Source organism: Pelecanus crispus, chromosome 10 (genome assembly GCF_030463565.1).
Source record: "Pelecanus crispus isolate bPelCri1 chromosome 10, bPelCri1.pri, whole genome shotgun sequence".
Classification (NCBI taxonomy): Eukaryota; Metazoa; Chordata; class Aves; order Pelecaniformes; family Pelecanidae; genus Pelecanus; species Pelecanus crispus.
The window spans coordinates 6,222,752-6,239,230 of record NC_134652.1 but is presented as its reverse complement, the minus strand read 5'-3'; the positions used below and the strand labels follow the sequence as shown (position 1 = coordinate 6,239,230).

The window sequence follows — 16,479 nt, the reverse complement described above, 5'->3', positions numbered from 1 at the left end:
CTATTTACCAGTAGGAAACATTAATTTCTTTTACAATGGAGTTTTCCTGAAGCAAATCAGATTAGTGTGGAATTTTTAAGACTAGAGGGGTCCAGAAAAATAACTCTATTTCTCTCAGCCCTGTTTCATTTCCTTCATTAGCAGCCTAACACTCCACTATAAATAAACTCTTCCGTTCCTCAAATATTTATAGCAGTTCTTACAATCAGTGCAAACTCAGAAATCCTGCCACCCCCCTCTCTAAATAAAAATACAGCTGGATAGAAAATACAAGAATAAATCCTTTAACAACATCTCTCTCAGTATAAAGAAAACATTCCAAAAGCAAGTCTTATAACGATGCTAAGAACGATAAGTGATTATTTTTTTTTGCCTGAAGTGGCAATTAGTGTTAAAATTAATGAAGTAGAAAAGCAAAGCAGATTTGTGCATGTAATCAAAATAGAAAATCAGGTAACTACCGAAAATTTAACTGCAACACTACGAAATTGTTACACGGACTAAAACGATTTAGAGATGCAAGGAAAATCACTGTTGACATTATTCACTAAAACCAGGATCGTGTTAAAATAACGGAAGACTTTAAACATAGCCAACCAAAGGAATTAACTACTACACGCAGAGACAAAATTGCGTTACAAGTACACCCGGCAAAGGCGGACTTACGTGTTGGTACTGATATATGAAAAGGATATTTTTCTCTGGATCACTAAACAGCTGCCACAGGGCAAAGTAAGGTGACCAATATTGGGCCCTACCCACAATTCCCACAAAGTCAAAGTAAACTGTGGCAGGTCAAAGCCAATCAACCATCCAAACCAGTTATATTGGCATCTCAGACAGAGCAGAGCACCTGGATTTGACCCCAAAACTGGCAACACCGCCCAGCAACTTTGCAGCCAGCATGGTCACTTCTCATCACGTCCGCCACACGCACCTTCTCACACCCATAGAGCATAAAAAGGTTGGAAGCATCTGCTGGCAAGCACAACCTCTGAACCACAGGCTCCACAGCTCACCCAGGCGAGCACAGGCTGGACCACGCTCTGGAGAAGCTCCCAAAAGGGTGCAGCCCGGGACCGGGGCGTCTGACTTGGTCAGGGTCTGTCCACCAACAGTTCCCCAAACAAGGCTGCTTCGTGCAGCCAGGTTTCTACTCGGCCACCAGCCTGTACTGCGTTACAGGGCAGTTCACCCTCTGGTTTTCTTGCACAACCCCCCTTTCCATCAACCTTCATCCTTTAAAAAAAGCTCTGCCTCTGGAAGAGGAGTGCTTCAATAAAACTCATATATAACAAATGCACAGGGAGGAAAAAATTTTGCTCTATGGAAGAGGTGGGAGCAGACAAGAGGCCAGGACGATGAAGGCAGGAACGAAGAGAAGTGGCTCAGTTCTGTGCCATGGAGAGAGGGGGAAAGGAAACTCTCCGGGCTGGGAGAAAGGAGTCTGCTTGGAAAGCTTCCCCTCGCACAACCCTCACATCAACATAATCTGCAATGCTCCTGAATTACAAGGGAGCTTGGAGAAAAACATGCGGACATCACATGTTGAAAACGCTGTCTGAAAATGCTTCAAGACATCCTACCATTTTTCACTAGGTAGTTGCAACGTATATTGGCAGCTCCTCAGCATGTTTAAGGGAAAAGAGGAAAAGGCAGCAACATCCACAAACCATAATACTCGCCCTCATTCTGTGCTTTCATACAGCGACTGATCCAATTAACACACAGCATTTCTCTTTATCATAACCTAAAAGCACCTTTTACTGCTTCTATTTGTCTTGAGAGGCAAAACATCCAGATTCACTAAACCCAATAATGAATGTAGTTAACGAGCATATGCCACCAAGTGCCGAGTCCTCTCACAGACTGTGTCCACCACATCCCATCTTTGGTAACAGGACAGGTGGAAGTAGGTAGCACCACTGTTAAAAGTTCACAGTAACAATAGGGCAGGCTCTGGTGCGTAGCGGCAACAAGCAGCAGGGGAACGGGTGGGAACTCCTGATTGCTTTTAGAGCTCTCATTAGTGAAGAAAATATCCTGCTGACCCACACTGCACTCCACTGCAAATACATTACATCTAATCAGGCAAATCTCCTGCATCTGAAATTGAAATTAGGCAGCCCAGGGGACCACTTCACTTCAGGACTCCTCAATTTTTATTTGGACTTGTCTAATACAAAGAAATACAAAAGTAGTCAACTCCAAGCCTGCCTGACAAGCACCTCGAGCAGGCAATAGTGTGCCTGAAATGACCACATCAAACTCCCCCAAGGTTTTCAGCAGTATTGTATTTGACCTTTAATTAAAAAACACTTCTAGGCAACATCCAATTTTTGCTGCTCCCTTGAGTGGGTTTCCACTCTACAGGATTTGATGAATTTGAACCTTGTTTCATCCTTTCTGAAATTCTTCAAGGCATGAAAAGAACAGCATGTGGATTACATTTAGATACTTTTTGTTCTTGGTGCCAATTTACCATTGCTTGGCCCAGAAGAAATTGTTTAAAGGGCGATAAGGAAAAAAGCCATAAAGCTTCCAGTCGCCTGACTAGAATTCAAGGCAGAATAGCAGCGTCTTCAGGGCTACCCAGGGGTCTCTAGAACAAATTACTGTTGGTGGACCTCAGTGCAACCATCACAGCAGCTGCTGCCTTGCCAGCACCAAGCCAGGATTATAGAAATCCCTTAAATTAGGGCTACATATCAAAATCATGATGAGGACGAGGCAACAAGTACCAACAATGTATATTCCACTGCTGCCAGTAGGAACTGATGATAACCAGCCCTTAACTTTGTAAAAGAAAGTCCCAGGTCAAGGTCCTGGAGAAAAAGCCTTGGAGGTGGCCCTCCAGAACCAAGCTGAGGCACCTTCTTAGGGCAACAAAGTGAAAAACTGAGTTGCCAGCAAAGCCACTTTGTGGAGAGAGAGGACTATTTTGCAGTGGAACCAATCCTGCACCTTCCACAAGCACTAATCCCTTCAACAAAAGCTGGAAGTAATAAAAAGCTATTCGGGATGCAGTCTGGAACAAATCTACCACAGTGTTTTTTCAGAGAGTTAAAATATCTGTCAAGCTAGAAGGACACCAAACGCAGAGTGAAATCTGCTATGCATGCCTTTTACTTAAAAATACACACAGGGCAAACGGTCAAACGCATGTGTGTACACGCGAGTGCCCCCCTCTCCCAAGAGCGAGTTGCTCCTCACAGCTACCAAGCCACTTAAAGCCTCCGTTGACTTCAAGAGCAGTTGTATTTTCTGGGCAGCCTTGAAAGTTAGGCTAGATTTCCTCAACAGCCTCTCTGCCCGCACTGGAAAACCTTGGCCTCTGAAAATATATTTGTAACAGAGGCAAAGAAAATCAAAAAGCTTAAAAGAATACTTACCTTTGTAAATAAGACAGCTCTAAAAGGTTTGCTTTAGTTTTAAATATGCAGGAATGAGAATGCCAAGGTTCAGTTTCCTGTGGAAGGCACTACGGCCATTTCCTGCCTCATCACATCATAATTAACATGCCAGGACAGCTGGACTTTATCAGAATTGTTTCATCAAAAAGCAACAACCTTTGAAGACTACGGCCTTTTGTTTCCATCAGTAAAGGCATAACCAGGCCAATTTCCATTGCTTATCCTTAATGATCACAGCTGTAATTTGTATGTAAATTATCAGTTAAATTGTTTTAGATCTGCAAAGCTCAAACCATGATTCAGGAAACACTTAAAGATTTCTTTCTCTTAAAGAGCAGCAACCAGGGGCTCTTGTGAGGTCCTGGACTTCCCTAGGCTCTGCCTAACGTAGGCAGGAGAAGGTGGTAAAGGGCATTTGACCATTGCACCCCAGTGCCTGCCCCGCGGCACGCTCAGGGAGGGCTTAGACCCCTCCTCAACTCCTCCTTCACTTTTCAATCTGTCTTGCAACCATTTCTTAAATTAGATGTGGCCTTTTGGACACAATGTAAAATCTAGAAGGGCAATGGCAAATGATACTGATGGGAAGGCTTAGAAGACACTAGAAGACACTAGATATGCAAGCTTCAGCCGCTTGCAAAAGCACCGCACCAAGTCCCACCCCCAACTTTCATACAGCTCTTGTCTTGCCAAATCACAACCCTCTTTCAGCAACGTTGTATTAATCCAACTGAGTAACCATGATGCAACTTCTCATTGGAAACAGACTGCTTGCAGCGATGCGGTGCCACGATCATTCTTGCAGCTCCAGCTCTCCCCACCGAGCGCTCAGACATCAGGCGGAAGGCTGCGCCGCCCCCTGCGCCTGTCTGCATCTTTCGAGAAGCCCCAGTAGTTTGTGGGCACGTTGTAAAGAGCAATCTCACGAGGATTTGTTTGTGCAACGCTCTGCTCAGGAGCAATCTGTCTTCTTGCAGTTTCCTCCCTTCTACACTGCAAGAGTTTGTGCTCTCCCCGCTATCCGAGATGTTTAAATGTTCACACTCTAGAGGCATCTTTCATTTCGAGCAGGGAAAGTGTGACTGACCCCTGCTAAAGTACACACCCCATCCCTGGCAGACGGAAATTGTCAATGGCTTTTCACCATCTCCTGAATCAAGATTGATTAACAGTAGCTTAAAATGATAGCTCACATTACAAGGCCATCACTAGCGTTACAGGAGACACCACCGGGTAATCCTCTGTGTTGCACGAAAGGGCAGGAGCCATTACCACGACGTTACAGAGCACAGTTGCCTTGAGACAGTCCTTTCAGGTCCTTTTCTTTTTTCTTCCTACATGCACTTCCAAAATCCATTTGTGCTCGCAGTCAATATCCAAAGCCATCCGCACGGATTAGAAGCACAACTGTCTTTGCTAACACACCGCAAATATTGCGAGCCCTTTTCTGACCAACACCAGTGAAGCTCTAAAGCGATAACAGACATAGGGATGTTTCCTAGGAGGAATTTCTACCCACGAGTCCTTTTCACGGGAACGCTAAATGTTGCCTGGGCTTGTGGGTTTTGCCTAGACAACTTCTTTTAAAAGCAGTGTCCCTTTTCCAACCTCGCCAATTATCTTTGCCACCACATTCCTTTGTCAGAGCAGCCTCCAGCTGCTTACTCTCAGCCACTTCAAGCTGCACCTGTGAATCAGACCGGGTTAATCACACTAACAGATGGCAGGGGCCAAACAGGCAGCTAAGAACTTATATCATTTTAAATAGCATCTAATGTTTCACAGCTTCAGATCGGGGGCAGTCGTATACAACAGTAACTAACTAGGGGAGCTGAAATCAGGCTCATACTTTATCATCTGAACAAGTGTTTCAAGCATACAGTTTAGCTGCCAATTACCAGTCGGGCTGAGGAGCAAATATACTACCTGGCTACTGCGTTCGGTAACTAGCTGACATCTCCCACCAAGGATTTCTGTGTTCTCTGTGTTATTGACTTTACGAAGCACGAGCGATAGCAAACTACCAGTCACCACGGGGATTTTGCAACAGCACAGAGGGGCGTAAGGAACCAATATGAATTTTACATATTTTTTTTTTCTTAGTGACTGCTCTATTTAGAGCCTATTAATAGCTTTCCAAATTCTCTAAAGGGACTGAAGTTTAACGTTCAGATAGGTTTAAGACTCTTTCAGCCCTTTTTCATCATGCATAAGTAACGTAAACTGTGGGTTTAGTGCTGGATTGCTTTCTTTGCGACAAACCTTGAGGTCCTCTGCAGACAAAAGAATCTCATCGTCTCCAAATTCACTCTCCTTGGGGAGATTTCTGCCGAGATTAAGGATTGAAGGATTTGCCTCATTACAACTTAATTTTATTTTTACAGTTTCCATACCACCTTTTAACAAAGTGAGCTGGATCTTTGTTTCTTCTGTGAGATTTCAGCTCAGGTTCAGGGCAAGTTAGTTCATCTGTGAGAGTCTAAACCAGGCAAAGACTGAACTGCAATTCAGGAAGAAAGGAAACTGCAGAAAAGCTAGCGAGAAGGGAGAAAGAAAGTACAGACCAGTAAAGCATGTTCAGAAGAATATTAGTTTATTTTTCTTTTTCTTTTCCAATTAATGAACTATGTGAAACAGAAAATGGAGAAGGACAAAGATACTGCTATTTGACAGCCCATGCAGTTAACAATCAAGAGATTCTGAAGGCAGGAGTGCAAAAGACGGGACATTATTTTCCACGTGGATCTTGCTAGTGACTTCTGGCAGTTCGCTGTTACTTACTCATCTGGTTGCTGTCATTCACAAAGTCCTCGGACCCATCATTGTCATCTTCATCATCCCCAGAAGAAAGAGCATCTGCACATTAAAAATAATCAAGTCTTTAAAACAGCCTTTTTTTTTTCTTTTCTTTTTTTTTTTCAGACAAATAATCCAATATGCTACCTCTTAGACTATCTATCAAGCAGAACAGATGTTATGTTAGTTGTGCAGAAGCTATGGAAAAAGAAAATCCAGCCACAAAATGTGTGTTATTCTTATAAAATTCTAACAAAACCAGTTAATAATCCTAAAATGCTGCAAAATTTCCAAAGGGAGCTTGCTAACTCCAAAAGTCTCTTTCCACTTAGAATTCTTATTTTTCTTAAAGACATTCAGCTGAACAGAACTGAGTGTCTCCAGAATGATTTATCTCTAAACTTAAAGGATGTAGAACATCCCTTTTCCTCTTCTGATGCAGGGGGGAAAAAAACTTGTATTAATTTTACTGGCTTTATCATCAACAGCAACTCTGTATAATTTAATCCAGTCATAGTGGCATAAAACAGAGGGCTGTTCACCAGCTGTTAATTGCTATTGATACCATGAAGTAAAAGGAGTATATGTATGTATATATATGTATGTATATACATAAAAACTGAGCCCGTTTCAGAGTCAGGACAAGGGGAAAAATACTTGAAATAACTACAGAACTCAGTTCAACTCGCTATGCCCAAGTAGACTGGTTCACATTGTGTCATAATGTGTCTTTATATCACATTTTACAGCTTCTACATGCAAAAACCTACGTTTAACTCACTCACCTGTAACATTTACAATGAAGTACAGAGTATCACTGTCTAGGGTCCTAACAGCAGTGCAAGCATAGAGGCCCGAATCTCTGGGTGTAGCATCCTTAATTTGTAAGTACTCCCCAATAATCACTGTCCTATTGTCGGGCCCCAAAGGGACCCCATCCTTAGTCCAACTGATCATGACGGCGTCTTTCAATTGACAGCGCAACTCAAGCGGTTCTCCTGGAAGTGCTGAATATACATCTGGCTGAGAGATTTGGTATTTGGTTGGCGGCTCTGCGAAGGTGGAAGGAAAGGAGGAAAAAGAAGAAAGAGAAGGGAAAGGAGAGAATTTCCAACAAAAGTCAGTGAAGGCCCTTTTCATCCACAGAAATCAAGTTATGTTAAATAAAAAAGTTTCATCCAGATTAGCCCAGCAATCTGTCTTGTAAAACTGAACCACATGCAGGTATGGGATAGGCTTTATTTTGGAGAAGTTAACCACAAACAAAGCTCGTTCCCTTTTGATCAGCGTCTTGGCATGTGCCTTGTCCTGAGTGCCACGCAAAGGCACAACCCTTCTCACCGGTCACAGCGAGCCAGCTCTGGGGAGATGAGTGCTGCTGAACCTGGGCGCTTCGAAGGATTTGGAGGCAGCGGGAGGAGTTCAAAAAGCAAATTCAGTTTTATATCTTAGCATCTGCATCTAAGATTCAAAAAAGTATTTATCTTTCCCCATCTGATTTTATAAGTTGCCTTTTAATTTAAAAAAAAAAAAAAAAAAGACACACTGAAAAGAACTGTGTTGGAAGAAAAGGATTGCCAAAAAAACCCTCACTAAGCTAATAAACATGAGTTCCTATACACAACATATATGATGTCCTTTATTTTTCTCCCTGAACCCTTCCCAAAGTCTCTACATTTGTCTTCTACACTGCCAACTCTGCTCCCAGTGACAGTAACTTTTTCCTTTAATTTTTTTTTTTGCTTCATTTCTTATTTCACAGCCTCCCCTGAGCAGAACACAGCAGCAACCCGGGAACACAAGCAAAGCTTTCAAAGTCACAGCGTACACAGAAGTTCAAAACAAAATGGCTCATCCATCAGTTCCCTTTTGTAACCAAATAACAAGAAGAATGTCAAACCACAGTCTTTTTTCCAAAAAAACATCCTTGGAAAACTACATCTGCCTATAGTTACTAGAGCATCATCACCCCCGTCCAAGGGTGGCTCTCGGCAGGGGGAAGGGAAGCGCAGCCCCGGGCACCCGGGATGTCTCCACAGGGACAGCGGGACGGCTCGGTGGAGGGACCCCCCACACAACACCTCCGACACGCTCGAGCTGTGCCCAGTGTAGGCACTGCTTTTGCAACTGCTTTCTCCCTGCAACCCCAGTATCCCTCTGCCACCAGCCTCCTGGCCCCGTCAAGGCCGGCATGAAAAGCAAATAAGGGAAAGCAGCGTGAAGGCATGTTCTGTTTGCTCACGAGGAGGGCCACATCGCACGGAGAGCGGCTCCCCGGCACACGTCCTTCCCCACACAGGCACCAGCTGTGTACCACTGTGTGCATATATAAATAAAACACACACCTCTCTTTGTTTGGGAGTCTGAGGGAATATTAAAATAGGCGACTCCTCGGTGTCCACCCTTGCTTCTAAGAATACCGAAACCCTGAAACACATGTTCCTCGTCTGTCAGGCACAGCGTTGTCATTTCTTGTATCACACCTTCAACAGAAAAGTCTGAAGCAAGCGTCACATCTGAGCTAGCCTGTGGACGGGAGCTGAGAAATGCTGAAGCTCTGTCAGTAGTTTAGTTTTAGGTAGGCCTGTGAGGAGCAGGGAGTTGGACTCGATGATCCTTATGAGTCCCTTCCAACTCAAGAAATTCTATGATTCTACAAGTACCAGAAGTGGCCACCACAGCGAGACACTCATGCATTTCAATATTGGGTTATACTGATGCGCTTGAAAATAGCGTGCCCAACTTCTCCTCCCACTTATCCTGAAATCATGTAATTTCAGGGAGTTCAGTGGGAGTTTGCCCAAAGCAAAGGGGAGAACAGATCCAGGGATGTGCCCTTGCAAAGCAAGCAAGGCTTCTCCTGGCTTTTTCCCTAGGACAAACATGGTTTTTTCAATCAACAGAATTGACACATGCATCACATCAAGATGGTGGCCAGAAGTGCATAAAACCATCTAAACAAGACCAATTATGTAGACTGTAAAGATTCTTGAATTTAGATTTTATAACAAGGTCTCTAAACTTTCTAGCGTGCAAAGTTCCATCTCAAAGTCTACAACAAACTACAATACAACTTTATACTCCTTATAAACTAATTCAGCCTTGCTGATACAGTCATGAATCCACAGATCTGCAATGCAGCTGTTTCACCGAGCACCACACTATGCTGTTAGAAATCTAATTTCCAGAAGGAGCACAGGCTTCTTTCTACATATATTTCATATGAGCAATAAGTATATTTGAGTATGCTTGAGATTTTTTTAAAATCAGATTCCACTGTCAAATTAAAAAAAAAAAAAAATAGCTGAAGCCAGCTAGCTAATTTCCTTTGAAGTTTTTAAGACTTCTTCGTAACGCTCTACCTGCAAAGAAAATTTCTTTTACAGAGTTTACCCTGTGCCAACAATGTACAGGAGTCTTTAAAAATGTCTTTGTTTAAACTTTTTAAAAGCCATGGCGGGTAAAGATAACTCAACCCTGCTTTAAGTGCATTAGCGGCTTTCTTTTGCTGAAGAGCCCCAGGAAACTCGCAGGATGGTCACGCAGGTTGCGGTGTCCTCCTGGGCAGATCGGTTGTTCACATACAATTACAAGGAAAATCATTTTCTACCTCCCATCTCTTTAAACTGTTATCCCCAAATTTACACTGAGTCTTTCAACACAAATCCAAACTCAAGAACAGTAATTTATTTCAAAATTACAAAAAAAATTTCCTTTTACAAGGAAAATTACTAGTACACTGAAGAAAAACAAGTTTCAAATGGGTATTAGCATTTGGTAAATATTATCCTCCTCCATTTCTTTCTCTCTAGAGTATCAGGGAAGATACAGCACAAAGTGTTGCCATGAAATAATGAAGTCATGCTTGGAAATAGTGAGTTATTTCAGGTAAGCCTTTGTGTTGCCAAACTAGAATGTAGCAGCACTTAAGACTGTCGCTTTTTATAATGTTTGCCTATAAACTTTTTCCAGTGTGGGTTTGAAATGGTGCCCAAAAGCAAACAGAGAGCAGGTGGGATTCTGAGGCATGAGTCCGCCCAACAGCTTCACTGAGAAAATCAACCAGTTTAAACTGTTAAAAAATTCCCGGCAGCACATAAACAACCTACGCTGCAAAGTTAACTCTCTCTCCAGGACACCGCGCAAGGATTTTTACACCGCTCTGAAATTTAGGGATGAAGTTTGAACTCATGTGCATGCCATACCACCAAATCAAGGGTTCTCCTGAGGCTGACATCAGGATTATTTCCCCGCTTCCATGTCTTTTGAGCGTACCAGAGAAGTAAGGCTGCAAGTTTGCTCAGCCCTCGCTTGTACCCATCCTCCGGTGTTTTCAGCATCCTCCTGAATTTTCCCTTTGTGAAAATAGCTAGATGGGAGAAGGAGGAGATAGCCCTTCAGAGCCTGCACCACCAAGCAAGGCTTGATGATCTGGCATCACCTTCATGTTCCTCCAGCCCTCTCAGAAGCTCTGCCTTGAAGCTGTTTCCTTCAGCCATCGCCATAAGCCTGGAAAACCAGCCTTTGCTGGGCGAGCTCCGCACCGCCGAGGGAAGGCAGCACAGGATGCCTTTCTAAGCGAGTTCTCCTGCAAATCCTACAATTGTGGCCTTCGTTCCTATGGCAAAGGTGCATTAACCGATACGAATAACACCTGTCTATCACCCCTTAAAAAACAAACAAGCAACAAAGGCATGCGTAAAATTTCTGGTGGTGGTGTTAAACACTGGGGGACAAGGGAGGGAACGTTGCCTCTGCTATTGTCTGCTCTCAGCTACATCCTTATTTGTACTCCTGGTGCACACAATGTATTGTAACTTCATAGGTGGAGCTATTGAACAATACTGCCATGGAAAACCAAGCTGCTGTTAAATAAACAGGCGCAAACTTTTTTCTTTGCCTGCTCATACAGTCTCGCAGCATGGTTTATGCCATCCGGCCACCAAATGGAGTAAATAATGTTTGTATAAAAACCATAACCACAGCAGAGGGCTGGGGACATTCTGAATGTGCTATTTCAGATTATTATGAGATAGGCAATGATATTCCATGCTTCTTAATCATGCTCCTATTCAAGATTCGGTCACTGAAACGAGAGATTTATACTTCGCTAGGTTTTAAATTATTATTATTTGCCTCCATTTATTAAAATGTTAACAAAGAGCTGCTTATCTTAAGGCTCAAGGCATTTAGTTACTTAGTTACAGAGCCAAATAATTAAACAATCAGCTAATAGCTAACCCCAGCAAAGATTCTCACACAACTCTCCTCACACAAAAGCCTCAGACCCCATCAAGCCACTTTCCCTTCAAAAGGCTTTAGTAAATAACTAAACACTCACCACAGCGTGCCCAGAAGGGTCAGCGGACCTGACCTGTCAAGAATCCAAGAGGTTCATTGCAAAATTGAATGTCCCCACAGGGAACGCCAAGCTGCCAACCACCACCACTCCTCCTGCTTCTCTGACCCCTTTCTCCTCTTTTTCCTGTCATTGAGGAAGATTCAGTAAGAGCACGCTGGATGAGCAACACAGAGCAGGGGTGTCCAGCTACGCCTGAAGCAGATAGCCACGGGCCCCACAACTTTGCGAGTCAAACCCAAGCCTTTAATGCTCTCTCCACGAGGCAGCCTCTGCCAGATCAGGCAGCCCAGGTACCACCAGTCAGGCTGGCAACCTTCCCTCCCACCTCCCAGGTACAAGCTGATGGGCTTCTCCTTCAGTTTAAGTTGGCAGGCTAATATGAAAGAGTAGCTCCATGTCCTCTTCTGATGATGGATGATAAACTCAGCCTACAGAAGAAACAGCCACCGGTTTAAAAATGCAAACGGTCGTTCCTGGGCACAGTGACTATCTCCCGTTAGCTAATGGCAAACCGAAGCCGCAAAGGCTAAGCACATCTCCTTATACAAAGGGGGACAAAATAGTGTTTGCAATTCATCCATCTGCTTCTCCAAAGTCACTGGATTCCTGCTGTCGTCTTTGTACGGCGTTTCCGCCAGCTAGCTGCCAGCTCTGCCCAGCTCTGCCTCCGCCAGGCACAATCAGGAAGTCTCTCTGTTCTGATAAAATACTTTCCTTTCCAAGTTACTAAAGTTCCTTCTATAATTATAAAACACACACAAAAAAATTAAAATATAAAACCCACAAATTTTGTCACTGTGAACAGCACCCCAAAGAGCAGGAATCATCCCCCTCAACGTATAAAAACTTTAATTGTTCAAATCTGATGAAAAAGATATAGGTCTTGTAGAAAAACTTCATCAAACAGCACCAAAGAGCAGGAGATCTATGTGATAGTTGCAAACATAAAAAATGTGGCAGATTCTAAGTGTTCACTTGCTCCTTTAAAACAAGCTCCCAGGCTGCTTGGTTTGAAAGCACAGCGACTTCCACAAAATGTTAAGCGCCAGACTCTCCAAAATAAATTGAGATATTTTTTCCTGGCATCTTCTTTAACACTATTATCCTTATTCTATAAGGACCTAGTCATCTAATGGGTACAAGAGAGGAAACCAGACCAAAAAAAAAAAAAAAAAAAAAAAAATCTGTTTGCCCTGGAAGTGAACATTTGCAAAATGAAGTTAAGTGTTGCCACATAATACATGCCTGGTACTCTAGCAAGTGTAGAGCTTCCAGCCACACTGTCCTGCTAGAGCGTGGACCTCCAGTATCATGTCAACTCCTATTGAGTGTTACATATACTAAGATCATTAAAAACAGTGAATCTCCTCCAATTGAAATACTTGCCAATGTCATCACGGCTAAGGGAAAATATTACACTGCGCTAACTTGTTTTCCTAAGCTTTGAAGACTTAGAAAAATAAATAATTCTGGTGAGCAGCAAGGAGTTTCACCACTTGCAGGACCCCCAGGGCAAAAGAAAAGTTCTGCATGTGCACCTAAAGGTCATCCCCACACAATTCCATCTATCTGCCTTGTGTAATGCTCTTTGGCAGATGAGCCATCATGGAACTGCAACTCCTCGAGGTAACTACCCCCAAGCATTTAGCCCTGGTTACAGACACAAGGGCCTCATCACACCCAGCAGAACAGAGCAGTGGGGGCAAACCTCACGAGGTTCCCCTGCTCTGCTGGTGTGTTGGCTGACATGAACTATTTCAGCACGGTTTTGATGGCTGCAAAGCAGTTGGGTTGATGTGTCTCACCCCATGGTTAAAGGAAGACAACTCCTTCTCAAAAGGGAAAAAAAATTGTACTTGTCTAGGCTTCATGAAGAGATTAAAAATTCCTACAACTTGTAGCCTGCCTGCTTCTACCTGTCTTTACAGTTGTGATCATTGAGTTACGACTGCAAAACCACGCAACATGCATCAAAAATGCCAAGTATCACATGCTCATGGGCTTGGCTGTGTGCTTTATGCTTTGGAAGCCAAGCCAGGGAAGACTCAGAGCATGCCAAGTTCAAAGTAAACAGCAGAGAGATCAGCGAGGCCACCTCCTGCTGCTGGGAACTGCCCTGCAATTTCTTCCTGTTTGTCCCCATTCTTCACGGTCTGCTCCTCACAGGATGAAGACTTCTTTATACCACAGTCACCGTAGGATTTATCTCCAGATACAGGACATGGCAAGAAACACCAAAGCATCAGTATGTCTTCTGCACAAAAACTTGGTAACCAGGGAGGGAGAAAACACCCCCAACCCTGAGCAGCCACACCAAAACCCCTAAAATTATTGTGCTGCCTTTTATATTTCCATCAGTATGATGAGAAACTACAGGCCACCTTCAGGATTTGCACCTTCAGTTCCAAGCACCAAATCTTGACCATTTCTGTTCAAGCCATAAGCTCCATCAGCTGCCTAAAGTAACAGAGCGATAGTCTCTGCGCTAAGTGTGCTGGGGAGTACAATATAAACCTAATACACATGTAATGCAATCTCAAAAAATAATTAACTACTCTTCAAACTCATTACAGAAGAGGCTTCTCGTGTAATCTATTATACAATACAGAGGGGAAACATATCACCTTTTGCCAGAACCTCAAATGAAAAGCTGAAAGGAAAATTAACCTTCTCTCTCTAAAAAGCAGAATCCAAGACTAGGATCATTTTCTCATTGTTTCTACTTTCAGCAACAGCAGAACATCAAATCTTCCTGACTGTATTCTGCACATAACCAAGTGGCAGAGCAGTTTAACCAAGTCCCATTGTCCAATGGCGCATTAATCTGCTCGGGAAAGGCTCCATACAAGATATACAGCCTTGGGAAAAGGTATGAGCACGTATGTTTAGTCACAAAGGGGTTTTCTTGGTTTTAATATTTTCTTGCATCTCTTCCAGTCTGTAGGTTTTTTCCAGGTTCTTTCTTTGCATTTCAAGAGCAACATAAAAACATAGCAGAACATAGCATAAATCCAAACATAAAAACACAACCTTTTTCTTCCAGGTTTGCTGAAGGCCATGCCCAGGACTATTACTACTCAACATGCAAAAGAAATAATAACAACTGCGAGGTTAAAAATTGCACAATTTCATGTTCGAGTGTTAGTTCTGGATGCAAAGAACATCTATTCAGATTCCCTATAAGCAAGTCAGCAGTTGTTTCTTTTGTACTTGGTCCCATTTTTACTTTATACAAATCCTCTTAATTTTAGCAGCTCGTCTGGAAGTCTCATCTCGCCTGTTCCCCTGAAATTCATCTTCCCCCACTTCCTAAAGTGGGATTTGAAAAGAGTCACTGGAAATAATATCCCTCAAACATCCCCTCAGCGCTTTTGAAAGTCCTATCCACAACGCGTATAAACCATAGGGTATTCTCCAAATACTTCAAAGCTTCAAGGCATACCAGGCTCCCTTTTAACGGAGAGCAACATTTAGTCAAAAGATACCAGAGCTAGCTGAATTCCAGCTCCACACAGAGCAGTCACCAGTCGTACCTGGGGACAAGGAAGGAGCAGCAGAAGCAGCCCGAAAGCTAAAAGCTAGGCTGGCTAGCTGCACTTCCAGGTGGCCCACAACCATTTACATGGCCAGGGTTATTTTTAACTTGCAGACGCCTCCATCACTCCTTACTGAAGCAGCGGCTCCTGGGCACTTTGCCATGCTAATGGAAGATGGTTCAGATGCTTCTGAATTGTCAGGAGAAGGGCTGCTACGGAGTAGTGGTGCGCTGCAGACTTATTACAGAGCCTCCGTGTTAATCCTGCACGTCTGAAATACCTGTGCTACCCGGGTAAGTAAACAATATCAGATAAATCTGGGTACGTCAACACTGTAATATCCAAACAGGATTATTTTTCATGATTAAACTATGTTTAATAGAACCAAGCTCAAGAACCACTCAGAATTTAAACTGGGGTTTTAAAATGATTTTTAAGAACTGTTGGGTGGCGTTCAGAATTAGAAATCATATTACTTTCCTTGAAACAAATTAAACGTTGCAACACGGAGACACTGAGCAGGGCACTTTACAAACTTGCAAAGCAAGTCTCACAAAAGCACGGTCGCCCTTGCTGCCCAGCAGCCGGCCCTGCCAGCACCTCACCTGTCCCCCTGCACACCCACACAGGCCATCCTAAAGAAAATCATGAGCCTTACGTAGCTTTTCTACACCACAACTTTTTAATACGTTTAAAAACTAAGTTGCAGCATGGTGCTCCGATCAAGTTCTGTTCCGTCCAACCACAATTTAACCTCCTACAGACTTGCCCTGGTCAGCGCGGAGTGCGAAGGCATGTCCAGCCACGGCATCCAACCCCACGCCCCGCTCAGGAACAGCCACCAGCCCCCTGCCAGAAAGCCTGGGGTGACAACTACCACGTCACAAAACTCCTTTCAAAACAGAAACTCATGAAAAGCTAGGAGAAGCGAAAAAAAAAAAAAATACAGCCAAAATCCGATTCTCTCCTCCCCAACCAGCTTCTCATCCTCCTTTTTCCTCCCTTCCAGTCCCCTAGCCCACTGCCCTTCCCAGTAAACCCTCACAAATGCAAGTTTCCTTGGCACAAAGGAATTCTCCCCTCCTCTCTGCTCTTGTGGCTTTGCTACCGTAAGAGGCTTTGCGAGGCTGCTCGACATCGGTTGATGTCCCAAACTGATGCGCCAGTTCTTTTGCGGGGGAGGAAAAGCAATAATTACACACAACTTGCAACGGCATGTGAGGAGGGGAATGAAACTAGGTCAGATCTCACAACTCCTCAGCTTTGCTGAGGTTCACCAAATGCTTTCACTTACAGTCATTTTAAAAATACAATTAAAATAACAATAGCAAGGCAAGTGAAGGAATAGGCATGGTAGAATTTAGCTGGCACT

The 16,479-nt window shown here is 43.5% G+C and overlaps 1 protein-coding gene across 6 annotated transcripts in view; it reads right to left on the bottom strand.

The window, feature by feature from the left end:
• Positions 1-16,479, bottom strand: part of FGFR2 (fibroblast growth factor receptor 2) — an 82,106-nt gene that overhangs the window by 59,063 nt on the left and 6,564 nt on the right. For 3 of the 6 annotated variants that reach the window (XM_075717796.1, XM_075717791.1, XM_075717795.1), the window contains exons 2-3: positions 6,995-7,261; positions 6,195-6,269 (exon numbers count right to left, since the gene is read on the bottom strand). The exons of 1 other annotated variant lie outside the window; for it this stretch is intronic. In XM_075717796.1, the coding sequence (XP_075573911.1) occupies positions 6,195-6,269; positions 6,995-7,261 (342 nt within the window). The remainder of the gene's footprint in view (positions 1-6,194; positions 6,270-6,994; positions 7,262-16,479) is intronic. 2 more of the 6 variants (XM_075717792.1, XM_075717793.1) reach the window with 1 other exon arrangement.